This window comes from Labeo rohita, chromosome 23, assembly GCF_022985175.1.
Source record: "Labeo rohita strain BAU-BD-2019 chromosome 23, IGBB_LRoh.1.0, whole genome shotgun sequence".
NCBI classification, from domain to species: Eukaryota; Metazoa; Chordata; class Actinopteri; order Cypriniformes; family Cyprinidae; genus Labeo; species Labeo rohita.
Window position 1 is genome coordinate 31,195,889 of NC_066891.1, and position 21,136 is coordinate 31,217,024.

Consider the following 21,136-nt stretch of genomic DNA (forward strand, 5'->3'; position numbering starts at 1 on the left):
AAAGCAATGTGATATGATGAGATCAATCATGCAAGTAGCTTTGGATGAGGTCAGATCAGTATATATATGAGTATGTGACCTTAATAAAATGAGAGCTTTTAATGTCAGAAAAGTCTTCGTATTTGTTTTTTTGTCCTCTTATCCCACACATACACATATCCTGTTGAGAGATATTCATAAACTCGAGCACAAACGCACACAGCAGCTCTCATATTTACTCAACTAATAACTAATATTTACACACCGACCGATCTGTCACACACTTGTCCTGTTTGCTCTGCTGCTGTTATAGTGTGGCCTTGTAATAATAGCGGTTGGTATTATGGAGCGGCTCAGCGACATCGTGTGTTTCTGCATGAGGCCAAAACACTACACACAATGTCCTCATCAAATATAAAAAGCCTGTTTGTCTAAGATAAACATATGTTACAGGGTTATCATGAAGTGCATGGGAAAAAAAGGGGGCAAACAAACACTTGTTTTTGGATTAGCATACAAAATAATGCTATGATATGGATCTAAGAGATATATTGATATATGGATGATAACCTTTAATGATAAAACATGTTGTGATACATAAATAAATAATATGACAAACGTGAAATATTTTTCTGCACTGACCACTTTTGACAACCAGTTTAGACCCAGTTTGAACCAGTTTGCCCTAGGATTTATGTTTAAAAGTTTATTTGGTTCCATTGTTTCTTTCTTTATCTCCTGAGTTCACTTCCTGTGTGTAGTTCCTGTATACGCAGCCAGTCCTGAAAAATGCTGCCCCCAAAAGTTGCATACGGAGGCAACATGGCATGCACAAACTGATTTTTGATTATTGATTTTTGAAGACAGGATATATATATCAGGAATAGGCATTGTCGATCCTGCAGTGCCGCTGTCCTGCAGAGTTGAGCTCTAACCTTAATCAAACTGTAATGAGGACTCGTCGGAAGCGTGTAAGATCCAAGTGTGAGCTTTTATTTACAGATCGTAGTCAGACAGGCAGGGTCAGTATCCAGACAAACAGAGTGACGAAGGCAACACAATAACGTAATCCACAAAACAGGCAGAGTCCAAAAACCAGGGAGAGCAGTCCGAAAAGTAACAAATAAACAAGGAAAGGAACGATAGCAAAAACTAGACAGAACTATGGAAAAACAAAAGCAAAACTATGAATATAAAACAAACCGTGGCAATGACAAAAACAGGGCAATGAAAACAGAGATAAACGCTTGGTAGAGTCCGCAAGAGCAAAACAATACTTCGCAGTTTCCTGTTTGGCATGGCCTGCCTTTTATGGCTGCCAAACAGGAAGTTACCAGAGAAGCAGCAGAGGGAGCAGCAACAGGCAGTCAATGGGTGAGGGCTCCCTGCTGGCGTGGCGTTACACAAACACACCTGAACAAGCTAATCAAGGTCTTCTAGAACTGATGTTAATGATAAGCCGGCTCATAAACTTCCGGTGAAGCTCATTTTACATGTGCTATATATAAGTGGAGACTCTTGAAACTGCTCTCCTGCCTCGTTCTTATCAGAAACTGAGAAAAATAATAACTGCAACATCGTAAATAATGATAGAAGCATGAACGTTCAGTTTCATGTTATTTAACAACATATAAAGAGACACAACGACAACGAAGAAAACAACAACTTTTAAAGATGAAAATGATATGAAATGACCCTTAGAGAAGATGGCAGTAGAGAATCACTCATTGGCTGCAGATGCCGTTTTAACTCATTTTAGTCCTGCTTTTTGATTTATTATAAAATTACTAGTATAACAAATTTTTGTACTTTTACCGCATTAAAGTATATTGTATGGCAAGTGCAGAAAGTCAATAAAATAAATAAATAAACAGACTATAAGGGTGAATTGTTTAAATACTTATATTTATAGTTCACTACAAATTAAATAAGTTTAAATAAATTAATAAATATTAATGGTATAAGAATTAAATAATGCATTTAATATGAATCAATATAAATTTGAAATATTTTAGATTTACATCTAATCTTTTTATCTTGAACTGTAAAAGCTATTAAATATCCTACATTCAACCAACACAAACTTGTTATTGCTGTAGTTTTCTTACTCTGAATTTAGTCTGAATCATTTAATGCACAGCTCTGTTTTTGACATCGGCTTGTCAGACTCGCATTCGACTCGCATTTTTCATTTTTGAAAGGGTTTACATGGACGTTTGGTCCTCTTAGACAAACAAAAGCTTTCTTCGAATTGTGAATGGATTATGTAGAGAAAACGAGCAAAGGACATTCCTATTATGGCACAGTAGTTGACCGGAAATGACTGAGCTGGCTTGTCTAAAACAAGGAAGTGATCCGTGCATATGGTCAATTACTAGGGCAGCTGTTTTTTTTTTTTTTTTTAGGTTTCAGGCATGGAACTAAACTTTGCAGGACATCTGTAGGGGAGACCAGGGAGTTTTGTAACACAGGGTTAGTTGTAACACATCAATTTGACAAGTCAGAAATGAGCTGTGGTGCTGTCGTCAATATCATACACTCACACTTTTACTGTTACAGGAGAAGTGACATATGAATGTGAGCAACATTGTAGATTTTATGACCAAAAAACTGATTTTTCTGATTTGTTTTGCCTAGCAATCATTGTGTTGTGATACAGTTATTTGACTTACATAACCTAAAGTAGCTGTTTCTCTAGTTTAATTTGATACTTTGCATTTATGCTAACGTAAAACCCACATGCTAAAACAGTTTGCCATGTTTTGGCTGTTTGGGGTGGGGATAGTTGTAACAGTTCATTAAAAATGTTACAACCAACTCCTTATGATGATTCCAATGAGTCCAGTTATCCAATCACATCCTCTATTGAGGTAAAGTCATGTGAGGTTTTTGTTGCACATGAAGGGATTTATGTAAAATGTGTTTCCATCATAGTTTATCCACATGTCATCTTACTGGATAAAAACACTATCTGCCTCAAATGAGCACATACAGTTTTTTTGTGCACGTTTAGAATTTATCCACATCTTGACATTTCCAGCATTTTTTATGTGATATTCCAACATTCACATTATATAGGTAGATGGCAACACAGCTAGTGACTGAATACAGTACACACACACACACACACACAGACACACATGTCTGGTTTATTATCTTTGTGGGGACTCTCCATAGGCGCAATGGTTTGTATACTGTCCACACTGTATTTTCTATCCCCTTACCCTAACCCTACCCCTAAACACTTACAGAAAACTTTCTGCATTTTTACTTTCTCAAAAAATCTCATTCTGTATGATTTATAAGCTTTTGTACCCATGGGGACCACAAGCCGGTCCCCACAATGTCAAAAATTTCAGGTTTTACTATCCTTGTGGGGACATTTGGTCCCCACAATGTAGCAAAAACAAGTACACACACGCAGCAATTGTTTTTGTGCTAAAATTAAAGTCCTAAAAGGAATACAATATAATGTTTTTGTCACTTCAAATGGTTCACTTTATTAAATATCTTCACACTGTTACATCTACCCCCAGCCTGTCTTACAACTCACCCCAGTAGTGGTGTAGGTTGTAACAACAGAACTCTTTGTATTTGAGATTAACTCACATAATCTGTGATTATGCATTACACGTCCAAGTGAGTTTTATTTGTAGTAGACAAATGTGGCTACTGATGCTCAAACAAAAAGTGTTACTTTCATCCCCTGTCTCCCCTACTTCAGGACAGACGTTGCCTATCCCTGGCCTAAGCCTGCGAATGTGTTTTCACTTTTTCTGTTGGTTACTGATTATGTTCCTCACTTGTTTAGATCCTCATTTTTCTGTGTATATATTACCCTGTGTATGTAACTTGAGTTTGTTGGTTATTGTTGATGTTATGGAGTTTGTCTTTAATGTTTGTTAGTTCAATGCAAGCTGTTACACTGCCTTTTGTTTTTCCTATGCCTTTGTGGATATTTCCATTTTTAATTTGATTAAACTGCTGCTGAAAGGATACTTGTCTCTGCTCTCCTTCATTCCTGCTGCACCGAATAGTGTCCTGTTTCGAATATCACCCACAGCCCTGCACATTTTGTATGTCTGTCTTATGTGACACACCCATTTTAGGTTGTGCACTCTCAGTTTCATTGGTTTGTTTGAGCTCTTGATGACACTGGGTGGTCGTAAGTGGAACTTCCAGAAATTATGCAAAAATAGAATATAAGGAAAATAATTGACAAACTTTTCACACAACCCACTTTTATTAATGAAAAATTATAATCTTCTTAGAAAACATTTTAATAATGCGAAATATATATTTTTAAACTATTTCACACGCATCAAACTTTTATAAAAATGTGTAGCTTCGTTCCTGTTATAATACAGTAATTAAAACAGTAATAAAATCAAGAGATGACTTGGATGCTGAGATGAGAAGGTAGTGAACAGTACTTGCCATTAGAAACCCGTAGCAGCTTAGTAGTGTCATAACATTCGCTTTCCTGTTTGTTTGGTTTTTTTTTTTTGCATGTTTGTTACTTCATTTAACAAATCGTCAAAAAAGTTTAATAATGCAGTCAAACGTTCTTCGTATAAGTTAACAAAACTCGATATAAAGGCTTAAAAGAAAGAAGTAGAAGACAAAATGCCCTGTTGAGGGAACAAAGATATTGCAAATTTGTACAACCTCAGGCCTTGGGGTTTCTCTGTATAGTTACGACTACTGACCGTCACCCCGCAGCCTTGCAGGGTCCGTTTTGCTCATGCAGTCTTTAAGACCGTCCTTCAGTTGGACAAGCTGCTCGGAATGGCTCGTTAGTGTCCCGTTGACCTGCGCCAGGAAGCTGTCCGAATGTCTTTCCAGCTCACTGCGGATTCTCTCGAGGTCATCGGCTAGCTCGCCTAGGCTGCCACACTGTCCTTCAACCTGGGTGATTCGGCTTTCCACCCCCATCACTTCCTGTTGCATTCCCTGCGTTGAAGAGCGACAACCCTGCAGCTCTCCAGCTAACCTCCGCCGCAAGCTCTGGAGCTCCACCTTCAGCTGGATCAGCCTCCGCTCCCCGGCTCCAAGCATAGACGCCTGTCGTTCCACCAGATCCGAGATGCCCTGCACCTGCGTGACCAAACGGTTTTCCCGTTCCTGCCAGGTTGAATTCACATGGCCGACTTCTCGAGCAAACAGGCTGACCGAATCACGTAGCCCCTTCAAGGTACGGTTGACAGAGTTGACGTTGATCTTCAGGAGTGTGATTTCTCCCTGGATGGAGCCCTCTAGGTCCTCCTGGGATAGCTGTGTTAGGATACCCTGCAAGGTGCTGTTGAGATGGTCCAGTCTGCTTGAATGCACGTCTAGGCGGTCCAGCATCTTCTTTTCTGTTTCCTTACAGTCCTCCACATCAGTCTGGATGAGGGCCGTCTCTGGGCTAGAGGCAGGGGAGCAGGCAGAGGTGCAGAGGTGCTCAAGGATGGACATCTGCTTCTGCATTCCATCTAAGTCAGCCTCCACCCTCCTCCGGATACTGTCGATCTCTGTCTCGAGTGCCGGCACAACTTGCCCCTCCAGCAGCGCCGGTGCTGTGGCATTGCTCAGCTCTTCAACTGCTACGAACAAGCGTCGCTCCAATGTCTTTAGCTTATCGTCCAACAACGTCTTAAACCCATCCAGGGAGCTGAACTCAGGCCCCAGCCCATCATGTTCAGAGGCATTAATTCTGCTCTCTATGTCCACCAGCCGGGTCTCCAGCAGGGTCTCGATGTGGTGCGTCTGTTCAGTCAGGTCCACCTGTAGCTGCCTCTGGGACTCAGTCAGGCCCGTAATTGAGTCCTCCAGCTGGAACATCCTCTGGGTGAGGCTGTTTATCTCGCCGCAGCAGCTCTCAGTCACCGTCAGGCCCTGAATCTGTGCCTGTAGTTCACCCAGCTCTTTCCTCAAGCCCGTCTCACGGCCGTCCAATGAGAGTTGGATCTGTTCTTGACCTGTAAGGTGCTCTTTATGACACTGCTGCTGAACCTAAGGACAGAACACAGGAAACATTATTTTAAGAATGGGAAGGATTAGGTGACACCTTGCAGAATCTGCAAAATGTTAATTATTTTATCAAAATAAGAGGGATCATACAAAATGCATGTTATTTTTTGATTTACAGACCTGAATAAGATATTTCACATAAAAGATGTTTACATATAGTCCAGAGAAGATAATAGCTGAATGTATAAAAATGACCCTGTTCAAAAGTTTACATACACTTGATTCTTTATACTGTGTTGTTACCTGAGTGATTCACAGCTCCTTCAGGTCCAACAAAATCTTTGTTTTTTAAGCATTAAGTATTTGAACCCTTTCCAACAATGACTATGATTTTAAGATCCATCTTTTCACACTGAGGACACCTGAGGGACTCATATGCAACTATTACAGAAGGTTCAAACACTCACTGATGCTCCAGAAGGAAACACGATGCATTAAGACCCAGGGGTGAAAACTTTTGGAATTTGAAGATCAGGGTAAATTTAACCTATTTTGTCTTCTGGGAAACATGTATCTTCTGTAGCTTTTGAAGGGCAGTAGTAAATGAAATAAAATATGATATTTAGGCAAAATAAGAAAAATGTATATATCATTCTATTCAAAAGTTTACACCCCTGGCTCTTATGCATGGTTTTTCCTTCTGGAGCATCAGTGAGCATTTGAACCCTTCTGTAATAATTGCATATGAGTCCCTCAGTTGTCCTCAGTGTTAAAAGATGGATCTCCAAAATCATACAGTCATTGTTGAAAAGGGTTCAAATTCACAAAAATGCTGAAAAACCAAAGAATTAGTTGGACCCGAAGGATTTTTCTGAAGAACAGCGGGCAGTTTAACTGTTCAGGACAAACAAGGGACTCATGAACAACTATCACTAAACAATAAACACAGCTGTGGATCATTCAGCTAACAACACAGCATAAAGAATGAAGTGTATGTAAACTTTTGAACGGGGTAATTTTTATAAATTTAAATGTTATTTTCTCTTATGGATATATGTAAATGTCTTTTATGTGAAATATCTTATTCAGGTCAATACTAAATAAAAAATAACATGCATTTTGTATAACCCCTCTTATTTTGGTTAAATAATTAACATTTTGCAGATTCTGCAAGGTGTATGTAAACATTTGACCTCAACCTATCTATCTATCTATATATCTATATATATAAATCTAAGAGTATTTTAATCTACCAGTCATTATGCACAATGGCCCAACTAGTTCTTGGCGTGAAGTTTAGTAGTGAACAGCAAACAACTCACCTGACCGATTCTCTCATCACAGTGACTCTCCAGACCCGTCAGTCTCCTCTCAAAGCCATCGAGGACCTCCACCCTCATTCCGGCCAATCTGGAGTCCAGAAGTTCCTCTAGATGTCGCTGATCTACAGGGATGGGTCTTCCTGTGGCGGTGTCTATCAGCTTCTTTAGCTGACCATCGTGTCCCATCACCATCCCGTGGATCTCATCCAGCATCTCACTCTTGACCCTCAGCTCATCTTTGACGTCCATCACCCTTCCCACCAGCTCTCCAAAACCAGGGAGGTCTTCGCCATCTAAGCCATTCGGCGTGCCCTCTGGGATCAACCCGAAGCCCACAGAGGTATCCAGGAGCCGTGGGGCACCACCAAGCAAGGTGGTCAGCATTTTCTTGGTGTCCTCACGAAGAGAAACTCGCAGACGTCCCTCCATGCCAGTCACCAAGACATTTAAGGTTTCCAGATCTTGAGTAAGCTTACGAAGGTTTTCTTCAATGCGATCCAAACGTTCACCAGAGACTCCCCCCTTCGGACCTTGGTAGAAGAGTAAAACATTTTTACTTTCACAACATTACAAATGAATGGATGGATTTATTTATTGATCGATTGATTATTTTTGTTATTATGTGAATGTGTTACATTATTATTGATATTAATTTAAAATCATGGGGTATTTCAAGAAAACATTTTGTATTTCAGGGGTTTGGCTGACAAAAAAAAGTTTGGGGAACCCCTGGAGTAGATTATACAATCTACATCATTACTTTGTAATAACCTATAATTTATAATATTAATGGCAGTGTTCACAGTCAAATTGCCAATGGTGGCACATTACGAGTTTTGTAATCTGTGTAATCTGCGCTTACCATAACTTGTTTTCGGAGTTTCTGGTGGCAGGAATCCACTAGGGATGGGTTTGTTGTCGGGGTGACCTCCAGGAAAGGGGAGTGGTTTACCAGGCTCCAGCCCTGATATAGGGATATTGGGATGACCCCTGGGGTAACCCTTCACCCCGGGCCGAGGGAAGGAGCCTTTGAAGGGTGGCATCATGGCATCAGGGTCAGAAGTCGGCCCAACGCCACAGTTCTCACCAGAGTAACCCGGGCAACAGCGCCACTCCAACTCAGTGATGGTTTTATAACCGACTTTGTACTGTGGTTTAAAGAGTGTCCGATACCTGCGGGCAAAAACACGCTGAATGTCACAAACAGAATGAACTTCACACTTCACCATCCATTCGCCCTGTGTACATCAGTTAGAATTAAATCACTGTGGAAATTAGCTTCAGGAGTTTTATTCACTGACATTCAAGCATTACAGCAATGATGCAGCCTATTACGCAGTTTTAAAAACACATACTTCCATATTTCAGATGGAAATGCAGTTTGAGTATCTCACACGTGTTTATATACAGATGTCACATCCTATCATGTGCTTCTGCTTGCTCAATGTGGCACTTGACAATGAACAGTTTTCTGAGCTGCCACTAGAGGGCAACTCAAGGACACAATAAAAAAAAGTGCTCCAAATAACACTGCAAATGGTTTCAATCAGTGTATCAATAACAAAATAGCTTCTACATATATTATTTGCTGTTTTTTAACCAAGTTTGAAATACCAGTTTGGACCTAAATTATGTTGTGACACTAAAATCACTCCACATTCTTCCATTCAAGATTCGTAATGCTTGACTTACGTGAGCACAGGGCATTTCTGTCCCCATATGCACTTGGTAGTGTACTCCGGTTTGACATACGTGGCCACTCCATCTTGCATTACACAGGTGATGTTCTTCTGGACAACATAGGCACAGAAGTTCCTATTACGAGGAAAGAGACCAACAAAAATCAAAGTCTGAAAAGATGAGGGTTACTAGTTTCATGATGGAATTGTGTTTTTGTTTGTTTGTTTTGTTTTTTCAAAAAAGTACAATCACTTTTTCAACTAAAAATCAACTACCCAAGGAAAATAGCTAAAGTTTAAAATTAGAAAATCTAAAAATGCAGCAAATGATTTATTACAGCATTAAATCAACTAAATAACAAGCATTAAAGCAATTCACCAGTTCCACAGTCCAAGCTGAACCTGCCATCAGTTTTCACTAAAAAACACATTCACTCACATCCTGTCAAACTTTTTCATCTGAAGTGTATATAGCAACTGCCTAGAGTTCACAGCAACAAGAAAAAACAGAAGAGAGAGAGAGACAGAGAGAGAGAGAGAGAGAGAGAGGCTGACTGTGTATCTCATTAAGTGGCATGTCTATTTTTATGGCTCTGTTGATTGATTGATTGATTGATTGATTGATTGATTGATTGATTGATTGATTGATTGATTCATTCATTCATTCATTCATTCATTCATTCTAGATTTTGATTAAAATGATTTTGAGTAAAATTTCTTCATTTTTAACATTTTGATCAAATAACGATTCAAGATAGACATTAAACCATAGTTGATATTGCTATATTAAAGCAATGGAATGTCATATATTTATGGTTATATGTTTTGCATTGTTTGTATTTAGAATAATACACAATATTTCTATTTTGTGTACTTTTTTACATAGTGCACATTTATGAATATATATTCCATGCATCAATGGAATTTACCATGCATACTGAAATATGTACACTGTGCAAAAGTATAAATACTGCATACTGCAAAAATAACAATAACAGACTGACCAGGTCAATAAATTGCCAATATTTTACCATTTTAAAACTTACAGCAGGTAAAATATATACTGAACACATCACCATTTTTCTCAGTAAATATATTATATTCTAAAGGCGCTGTAGACTTGACATTTTCACCAGATGTCATAACAACCCAAGTAATCCATACATACAAAGAAAACAAAACAAACAAGTTCATAAATAAAGTTATCTGTAATAAAATAGAATGACACAGGGAAAAAGTATTGAACACATGAAGAAACGGAGGTGCAGAAAGGCATGGAAAGCCAAGACACCAGCTTAAATCTATGAGTAATTAGAAAGCAATCCTGCCCCTTGTCAGTGGAAATTAATATTAGCTGGTTCAGTCCCAACACCTACAGTACCAGGATGATGAAGATAAAACAAGGCTGGACATTTCAGCAAGACAATGATCCCAAACACAGCCAAGGAAACTCTCAATTGTTAAAAAAAAAAAAAAGAAAAGAAAAGAAAGCTCCTAGAATGGCCCAGCCAATCACCAGATTTGAATCCAATAGAAAATAAGAACTAGATCAGAGTTCACAGAAGAGGCCCACAGACCTTCAAGATTTGAAGACTCTTTGGAAGAATGGGCCAAAATCACACCTGAGCAATGCATGTGACTAGTTTTTCCATACAGGAGCCGTCTTGAAGTCATTACCAACAAAGGCTTTTGTACAAGGTATTAAATAAATTTCAGTAGTTCAATACTTTTCCACCCGTGTCATTCAATTTTATAACACATAATTTCTGTTTTTTTTTTTTTTTTTTGGATGTATGGATTCTTGGGTTGTTATCAACATCTGATGAAAATTTCATGTCAGCAGCACCTTTAGAAATATATTTCCCGGAAAAATGGTGACATGTTCAATACTTATTTTACACACTGAATATTGCATTTTTATCATTAAAATATATTACGTCATGTGTATAACATAACTATAACTGATTTTATAGTGCACTTCCTCTTCACCGCTGAAATGCATATCAGTTAAAAATAAATAGATAGATAGACAGATAGATAGATAGAGAGATAGATAAAATAATAATAATACTAATAATAAAACAGTATGATAATATACTACATATGCTAGTTTACTAACTCATACCGAGGGACTCAAATTCAGAGCCACATTATACAGTAATTACACAGTTCAACAGCTGTTGAGATCTGATTTATGGCTGTCTAATGGTATCAGCTGTGAAACAAGCACAGTTTTGTTGAAGTGACACATACATAACATACGAGGAAACCCACATTTGGCCATGAATTTGCACTGTATGGCCCACATGTACATGTGTCTTAACGCACAGAGTGTTCATAGAAAGAAGAGTATGTGACTGAAGAGCAGTCATGCGTTGCTGAACTGGAGTTGGCATTTTCCAGCGAGCCTGGAGCAAAACTCAAAGTCCTGCTGTTCAGCAGCGGTTCTGCTTGAGAGATCTGGACTGTTACAGAGCTTCAATCTGTTCAGAGTTCAGGTGTAGTGACCCCTGACATTAATGAATCTAATTACAAGTGTGGCCAGTCAACTAACCTGGTAACTTGGTAGGAGTTTGTCTAGTGTGTCTTCACATTACTGTCTTAAAGCTGATGGAAGATTCTTTAAAATATGTGCACTGCCATTCAAAAGACTGGAATCAGTTTTATTTTTTTTTTTTTTTTTTTTTCTTTTTTTAAGAAGGCTCTTGTGATCGTCAAGGCTGTATTTATTTGAACAATACAGAAAAAACTGTAATATTGTGAAATATTTAAAATAGTGATTTTCTAATTTTATTTAGTTTAAAATATAATTTATTCATGTGATGCAAAGCTGAATTTTCAGTATCATTACTCAGTCTTCAGTGTCACTTGATCCTTCAGAAATCATTCTTTTATTTTATTTTATTTTATTTTATTTTATTTTATTTATTTATTTATTTTTTTTGGAAACCTGTGATACTCTTTCAGCATTCCTTGATGAATAAAAAAGAAAATGAATAAAAAGTTTAAAAGAACAGCATTTATTTAAAACATTAACAGTCTTACTGTTCCCAAACTTTTAAATGTACATTTCTCAATTTTTTAACAACCCCCCTATTTTTAAGATCTGGTCAACTTATAGATCTACAAAGCACCCAAAAATTGCATTTCATTTTATGACATTTATGTAACAGCTACTGTAAGAGGGCAAATCCTTTTACAAAATAAACTCATGCCAAACTCTTAATACTGTAATATTAGTGAAAATGTATTTATAACAAGAAATTACTCATTATACCAAAAAAAAAAAAAAAAAAAAAAAAAAAAAGAAACAAAAGGTCTAAAGTTGTGTTGTGTGAATAATACACTATTTATCACTTATAGCATCAACAGACATGACCCCTGTGCCTTCTTTATTAGGTGGCATTAAACAGATCTCTGCAAAAAATGAAGGGAATGCAAATAACTACATTCAGAATTTCTGCCTGCGAGTAACGAAAAACAGACTTAGGTATTCAGCATTTGTTTGTCAGGTGAGCACACACTTGGAAGAAAAAAGGACAATCTCCGTAGTCAAGCAAAATGAGTCCAGGTGTCCAATGTTGGTGTATGCATCCAATGTATACATAAGCCAATTCAACCATATCTGCACAGGTCGATTCAATCAATGTGAAATTATGCCCACAGGAAGAATAAGAGGAACGTGGCATAAAATGTGTGTTCGTGTTGGACATATGTCATAGTTGCAACCATTGCTTAAGTTTCTGTCAGTGACTGCAACAAACAAATGTTCAACACCAAAGCACTTTACAAATATTTCATGCATTTGCTTTTGTTCAAAAGGAACAAAGAACTTGCGATGATGCTCGAATTTCAGTATTGTGACTTGTGAAAGGACAAATTAACACATCGTCAGGCATGTAAAGTGATCTAAGAGCCTCCTGCGATGTGTTAAACAGCGCCTGTGATCTGTGTTGCATATGAAAGACGAATATTAGCCGTGCAGGCTGATCTCCCAAACCACGAAGACCACACAGCATGAGGAAACTGATGTTCATCTGTCAGAGGAATGGTGTAAAGAAGTTGTTGAGGCTGTTGGAGACATCATTCAGCTGCTGTGTCTTCTGTGTGTGGATTCATCTCAGGAGATAAAATGTGGTGACATATGGATGATGTGAGGGGGCCCAGTACATACACCTGAGGTACACCACTTGAAGATCGAGGTGCAAAACTAGTTTCAGCCGTCTGATGCATATTGCAAAGAAAGCTGGACAGAACTAGTGGATATAGCAAGCTCAGATCAGATCGCCAGACTGCAACATTGTTTCTGGGAGGTTATAATCAGTCTAATCATTGGATTGTATGAGGTTTGTGGTTTCAAATTTCAAGTTTGAGCCATTTAGTAGCTAAAAAATATTCACAAGCATAACTGTCAAGTACTACATTTGGCCCTAATTCCTGATAATAAAGTCTACAAACATTTATGCCATGTTTTTCTTCAGTATTTGAGAGGCTTATGTGATATATTCTGAATTATATTTTCGCACTAGCCTATTACTGTTATAATCAATTTAATATAACCATGGTGATTGGTAATTGTGCATGGCAGTCACAATGTCTCTTCCTGTCTGTGTAAAGTTGTTGGCCAGAATAAGCTGCAAAATGGACCAGACTTGGACCAACTACCTACACGTGAGCCACATAACTATGAAGCCACACAAATTGTTTTAGACCGTCATGTAGCTCAGGATTTGGCTGTGGATTTTCATAATCTAAATATAAATGGCCAGCATTGTTTAAAATGACCCCCAGTCACCCTTGAGTAATGCACAGGCATGTCGAAAGCTTTTAATGGCACTTAAAGCTTACAGTTGTGAGATGGAGTTGTGCCAGAATTTCCCCCTTGTTCTTCATATAAATATCTCACTCCATTTTTTCATTGTTCTCTCTATGTCATCCACTCTCTCACTCACACTAATGGAGGCAATCTTTCATCGGTCACTGGGTTCAGTCATTGGTCATGTCTTAAAGAGTTGCTCTAGAAAGGATGGGGCTACTGACAGTATAAATATGGAGATACGATGCATGGAGGCCTTTTAGGATCCATTAACCGAAGAAAGAGGAGCTGCTACAAGCTGTCGAACAATGGGACACATTTAGTACTCAGATACTGTATCTGTCCGCCAGAATAGCCAGAGCTCAGAGAAGTAATATAAATGGACCTTCACTCCTGCTAATTTGACCTCAAAGACATGTGCAGAAAGAGATGTCAAATGGATCAGTTATTTTCAACCTAATCAGTATGGAATGCATCGGTGGCGAGGTGTCAGTTACCATGAATAAATGAAAAGGAAATGTGTTTTAAGTACACTTTAAACCAAACTTTCCAAAACAGAACACCGTTGTCTATAGCACTATACCGTAAAGCTGTTTATAACTGCACATTAGTTTAAATTGCCATTTTGGTACAGGGTTGCTTTCCTGGATGGGGAACTTGGATGGTTATTTGCCTGAGATATAATGGTCTGGCTGATTAACATGGTCCAGTCAGGCTCTGTTCGTAGATGCAGTAACAACACCATTCTGTTGCCAGTAAGGATCTTCACTAATATTTACTTATTATAGTAGATGTTTGTATCAACTAAACATTTGAATATTTTAATGTCAAAGGCTCTACATGTTCTTGCGGTTCCAACAGCCAATCAGCATTGTCATGACATCACATGGCATGGTTACATGGCATTTATTGGCTCAAACTTCAAACAGAATTGTCAAGTAATCACTATTTGCTACCTTTGAACTTATTTCTGATCACAAAGCATAATGTGGGTTTTTTTTACAGTCTAATGTGCATGCATATATTGGGTCAGGTGACTGAAAAAAAAAAAAAAAAAATCTTTAGGCAGTTATGCAAGTGCATTTGAAATGAATGAAAATAATAATAATCAGCTTTCTCCAGATATTATCTCTGACATAATTGCAGTGGTTGAAGTGCATCAGCATATGGACTTAATACATTCAGCACTTAAAGTACACTGTCTTTCATCACCTGAAACACATTATGTGAATGGGATGTTGTATTATAAGAGCTAAAGTAACCAGGTTTGCTCTACTTTAGATACTGGACATAATTTACAGCCCACTGAGAGTTTGCAAGTGAATCACAGCAGTCTCATGCTAAGTAGATGTGTCATTTGTAAAAACTGGATAAACTTCAAATGCATTGCAAGAGTTGTATATTGTAAACATTTATTTGTCGGAATGTCTGCTTGCACGTTAAGCTTCTATCATAATTACATAACTATAAACATTTCTCATTCAGTTCAACAGTTTGTATGTGTTATGTGTACACATACACAATGAATCAAAATCATTGTTTGTATCAACAGATGTGTCACAGATGCTGTCTATACACATTAGATAAAACAGAATCACATACTTTCATGAACATGACAGTCTGTTGACTGACTCCCTAATGTGTACTGGGCACAAAATTTACAAGAGATTTCTCTGACTGGGAAAGATGCAATCTGATTGGCTGGGAGCTACACCACTTCCAGCAATTAGAGATACCAAATATTTCAATTGATATTGAAATGTATCGGTCATCAAATGTGGTCACACTTTATTTTAAGGTCCAGTTCTCTCTATTTACAAACCATTTTGTATGGCTTTTGCCTAAAAAAATTCCTAATTTGCTGCTTATTAATAGTTAGTAAGGTAATTGTTTAGTTCAAGTACTGGGTAGAATTAGGGATGTAGAATATGGTCATGCAGAATAAGTACTAATAAACAGCCAATTGTTAATAATAGACATGTTAATAAGTAACTAGTTAATAGTGAGAATTGCTCCCTATACTAAGGTGTTACCAAAAATGTTTCACAGATGATTTTTTTGATGCCTATGTAGAGTGTTCCATAGAGTCTCATGAGGCTCTGTTTCGGTTTGAATGCTGTTTTATAAACATACTTTGTTTTGAAATGGAACCACAGTCCCTGACTTTTTGGGCAGTGTATTTAATGTGCGTTCCTGTGGAGGTAACAAACCTCAGCACTCGAGGGGATGATATAGTTACCGACAAATGTCTGTGCCGCTAAACCAGATGTTTATTGGCTAAAATATCTGGCTAGCTAAGAACATGTCAAGAGGACTTTTCTATACACGCTTAAAAATAAAGGTTCTTTAATGGCATCAATGGTTCTATGATGAACCTTGAACATCCATGGACCTTTCAAATGCAGAAAAATGCAGGTTTTTAAAATGTTCTTCAAAATGCTTTTTTTTTTTTTTTTTTTTTTTTTTTTTTTTTTTTTTAAACTGAAGGGTTCTTTGGGGAGCAAAAAAATGGTTCTTCTATGGCATCACTGCAAAAACAGCCTTTTGAAACTATTTTTAAGAGTGTACTAAAGAATGCAGGCTTCTAATTGATGAACTGGGATGCAAAGATTCAGTTTAGGAACATAAATGTCTGATTATTATTGTGTAAAAGAGTTTAGATTTAGTTGATCAAGCTTCTCTCGCACACGTCTGTGAGCTTAGGGTCAGCCGGTGAGGTAAAACGATTACATGCACGTTGCTGTGCCAAATTGAAATCTCAAATTAGTCTTAATTGTATATGAACATGATGCAGCTGCTGTTTGCAGAAACTGATTGTTCAGTTGCACTGGATGCTATAAAAAGAAAAATACAAAACATATGAGAAACATTTCGAACAAAAATTACATCAAGATCAGACTGGCAAAGATGTTAGTTAACTAGACATAATGACTTTCTGTAAATCTTGCATGCTTTATTCTCATATGTTCTTACTTAAATGATGAGCTGTTAATCAGGTTTGGTCGAACAGGCAAACAACTACACGTGACATGGGAATGTTTGTTTATGGGATGCTCATTCGTGTGTGCAATATGTGTAATATATTTGTGTAATCTATAGTAATTAAGGATGCACAGGATAGTTTATAACAGAAATACATGATGTTGGAAATTCCTGCAGGAATTCATGTATTCCACATACAGTGTACTGCATAAACAAATCAGAAACACAATATCATTTACTATCATTTAATATCATCTGCCCAGATTAAATTTGTATTCAAAGTCTAAGAATATTTAATCAAACTGCTCTCCATTTAATCTTACTGCTGTTTATGAGCAATAAATGAGATTCAAAGACACCATTAACTATGACTTTTGCCCAAATAAACTCCTAATTTGCTGCTTATTAATAGTTAATAAGGTAGTTGTTAAGTTCAGGTACTGGGTAGGATGAAGGATGTAAAATATGGTCATGCAGAATAAATGCTTTATATGTTCTAATACTCATTTCAATAAAAAATCAACATAAATTATATTTTAAAAAGTATATTTTTTAAGTATACATATATTTTTAAGTATAGTTTACCAGAAATGCATCTCAGTACATTTGGCAGCACACTTTAATCATATTTCAAAGACAATAAAATAATGATATTGCATATAAAGTAATATATAATAATAAAGTTTAAAAAGTATGCAAGTGGATTAAAACAGCTAAAACGTCATTTTAATACTTAAGTCTATTCTTTTAAAGTATATTCCTTCCTTCCTAATGCTTTTTCACAAAGGTTATCGAAGCAGAGAACATTTCCCTTTGTTTGTCCAATACTGAATGAAATATCTTCTCTGAGCTCACCGCAGTGCATTCTGGGATTGCCTTCTTCTTGAAGGATAGATGCTGTCTTAGATTGTGCCCAAAAGAAGTTATCTTAGAAGGCAGTGTAATCAGGCTGTCTACCGTTTGGAACAGCCTTCGCATCAGGAGCATGCCAAAGATGCCTTAAAATGCTGTCTACGTAGGCAGCTCACTAGAAACCGAGTTTAAAAGAGAGAGATGCAGGCTGCTGTGATTTACTCAAGTGACCAACGTGAACATGTTCAGATAAACAACCAGTTTGTGTGGCAGGAGGGTCACTGAGGACAGATGGGGCAGATACAACATCACTGCCAACAACTGCAAACTGCATTTGATACCGCTGGCATTTCAGAATTCCTGGATGCCAGCAGGTCTTTGATGTGGATTTTCTCAACATGCCAGCTACTTATCTTTGAGCCGGATTCAGATTGCTCCAGAACAACTTTTGGAACAACATTTTGGTGTTGATTTATACTGACTTCAGACAAATAGTACACTGTACACATCAAGTACCACATTTCTTTAGGGTAATGGTGACAAAAACTGTAACCCCTAACTCCTCAAACCAATTATTTACTCCTCATTTCCAATTAATGTTGGAATTTATAGTACAATAACTCCAAACAATAACTCCATGGTATTGTAGATATTTAAAAGGGTAGTTCATCCAAAAATAAAAATATGCTTTTAGTTTACTCACTCTCAGGCCATTTGATATGTAGGTTTTTGTTCTCAGGAAAACAGTCAATGTAACAAAACACTAATAATGCTGTAAATCATCTTCCATTTCGGTTAGAGTTTATTGTAACGCTTTATTTAAGGTGTCCTTGTTACAGTGTAAGTACTGAGTAATATTAATTAACTACATGTACTTACTATGTGGTTAGGGTTAGGATTAGGGTTTGTTTTAGGGTTACTTGCATCTAATTACCCATAATTAATTATTATTATAAAAGTAAGTACATGTAACGTGTAAGAAGAACACCTTAAAATAAAGTGTTACCTCAGTTTCTTGCACAGACAGTTTTGCTTTATAAGACCCCAATATATCATAAGAAGCAACAGGTATTCATTCTGTGCTGCCTGCATATGCTTTTTTACATCTCAAAGTGACGGTAGCTGTTGCCTTGCATCTTATGAATCACCAAGGACCATGATCACAGTTCTGAACTGTCTTTAGATTAAGAAACAATATTCACTGTTTCTCTAAGTTGCATATTACTAGCAAGTTTACTGTTTAGTTATTATAAAGCACATATAGATGCCTTATTCTGCATGACTGTATTCTAAATCGCTTAAACCTACCCCATGCCTGAACATAACTACTAAAACAACTACCTTACTTACTGTCAGTAAGCAGCTGGGAGTTTATTGAAAACTCTAATAGTGAATATGTGTTCCCTAATCTGAAGTCTTCTTTACTGTTCTGAAGAAAAAAAAGTCACCTGTATTTTGAATATCTTGGATTGTTCATTTTTGGTTTAACTATACCTTTAATGTTAGTACATAGTAGTTGATGTGTTTATCTGAAAATTATTAAATGTTTACTTTTATTCATAAAAAAAACATCCTATTTTAATCACTTTTTAATAGTTCACTAATAATATCCTGAGGTGAGACAAATTAATTTATGTAAGCACAAGCATTGCATGTAGTCTCCTAATGAATCTGAGCTCCTAAAAACTTCATGTGTAATTCTAAATAAATCAGAAAATGTTGCTTAAAAACCTGCAGATGAAGCCTGGAAAACTGCGGGACACTGCTGTCAATTCTTGATGTTTCATTACTTACACACTAATGCTTGATAAATCAGGCTTCTGTACTGTAAACACACACACACACACACATACACACACAAATACAGCTTTACTGGTGACTTACTTATGGTGACCCATTGGTTTTCCAGGGTTGTACTGCGGGACGCTCCCAGACTTGTGTAGATTGTATCTGTATGGACTTCCATAGAGATTTCCTTTGGCATCCACTGAAGTCAGTAGCAACGTGACTAACAGAAGACCCCCGCACATGAATATCCCCCTCATCTTTAAGTAGCAGAGCAAAGGTTGACAAAAACACTTGCAGAAAAAGCCATAAAGTGGAAGAGAACAGAGAAGGTGTATAGAAAGCAAAAGCTGTGGAGGATAAGGAGAGGGGAGGGAAAAAAGCAAAGTCAGCTGGGCTTTAGAGTCCGGAGGTTGTGAAGTGTTGCTTGTTTTCCTTGCTGAGTCCCACAAGGTTTCTCTGGAGCACTGACTTCAGTTGTTGGCGGGCAAGCAGTGCTGCAATCGAAACATCTGCTGTTCTGGCACCATCCTGCCCACTTTACCACTCACATGAGAGAGAGAGACGAACAGGCAGAGGAGAAAGCGAAGAGAAAGACAGAGCGACAGGGCAGCAGTAGCAGAATACTAAAGCAGGAGTGGCTGCGAGCGCTCAGATCCCTCTGTCAACAGTCCAGCGCGAGTCGACCCTGCAGCTGCAGCTCTGAGGGGGCCGCAGTCAGGACAGACGCATTTGCATATCCCTCCCCAAAGCCCGGCCTGAAATGAGACCCAGCAGGCGACAGCAGGGGTGAACCCGTTCACTTTATGTTTCTCTCAAAACAGAAACCCCTGGAACCCCTCAAAGACGAGGGCACGCTTAGAAAAATTAACTGACGCTGTCGTCTCCCTGCTCGTTTATTTAAATGCAGCTTTAATGTGTGGTTCATGTGTAAAAGCATGCTGGGATTATGACTATTTTCTTTGGGTGCCTCTGTGCCAAAATCTCCACCCCCTTCATTGACCTCAGCCCATAACCTTCTCACGTGCCTGCAGCTATAAATCCCCAAACATTTCTTTTGCGCCGTGATTTTCCTTCATTTCTGCAGAAATGCGAGCAGGCTCCATCTCGGCAGAACTTTCTGGGAGCGGATTCGTCTCACTCGTAAAAACTGAATGCTTGTGAGCGCTGCTGTTGCGCTGAACTGAATTAAACTGAATTTTCAAAACTTTTTGCACTATTTTTCATGCACAATCCATATTCAATATTCTGCATGTCTCCACATCTGATATGCATGTATTGTAACGTTCTAGGTTAAGGACTAGTTCTCACTATTAATGATGAACTGACTTTAACTGAAAATTGATTGTTTACTATTGTTCTTTTGCATTATTGACACTATTTTCCTATTTAATACTGTAAAGCTATTTTGACACAAACTGTATTGTTAAAAGTGCAATATGAATAAAGGTGACTTGACTTGACTATTAACCAGTTGCTTATCATGCTTATTATTAACATATTGGCTGTTTATTAGTACTTATAAAGCACATGTTAATGCCTTATTCTGCATGAGGATGTTTTCGATCCCTTAACCCTACCCAGTACCTAAACTTAACAATTACCTTACTAACTATTAATAGCCAGCAAATTAATACAATATAATACAGGTAATGCAGGAAAGAATGTCTACATGTCACTCCACTTCGTAATGTTTTCAGAAACCTTTGATGTGTCACACATTGTCCACACATTTAAAGAGATGAATTGGCATTTGAAATACTTTTAAT

The 21,136-nt window shown here is 37.6% G+C and overlaps 1 protein-coding gene across 1 annotated transcript; it reads right to left on the bottom strand.

Moving 5' to 3' along the window:
• Positions 1-4,213: 4,213 nt before the first annotated feature.
• LOC127154324 (EMILIN-3) lies at positions 4,214-20,192 on the bottom strand. Its single transcript, XM_051095768.1, has 5 exons — positions 19,467-20,192; positions 8,946-9,068; positions 8,116-8,426; positions 7,254-7,783; positions 4,214-5,973 (listed from the first exon to the last, which is right to left on the bottom strand). Exons 1-5 carry the CDS (start codon positions 19,625-19,627, stop codon positions 4,681-4,683), a joined length of 2,418 nt encoding a protein of 805 aa, XP_050951725.1. The 5' UTR covers positions 19,628-20,192; the 3' UTR covers positions 4,214-4,680.
• Between the last annotated feature and the right edge of the window lie 944 nt (positions 20,193-21,136).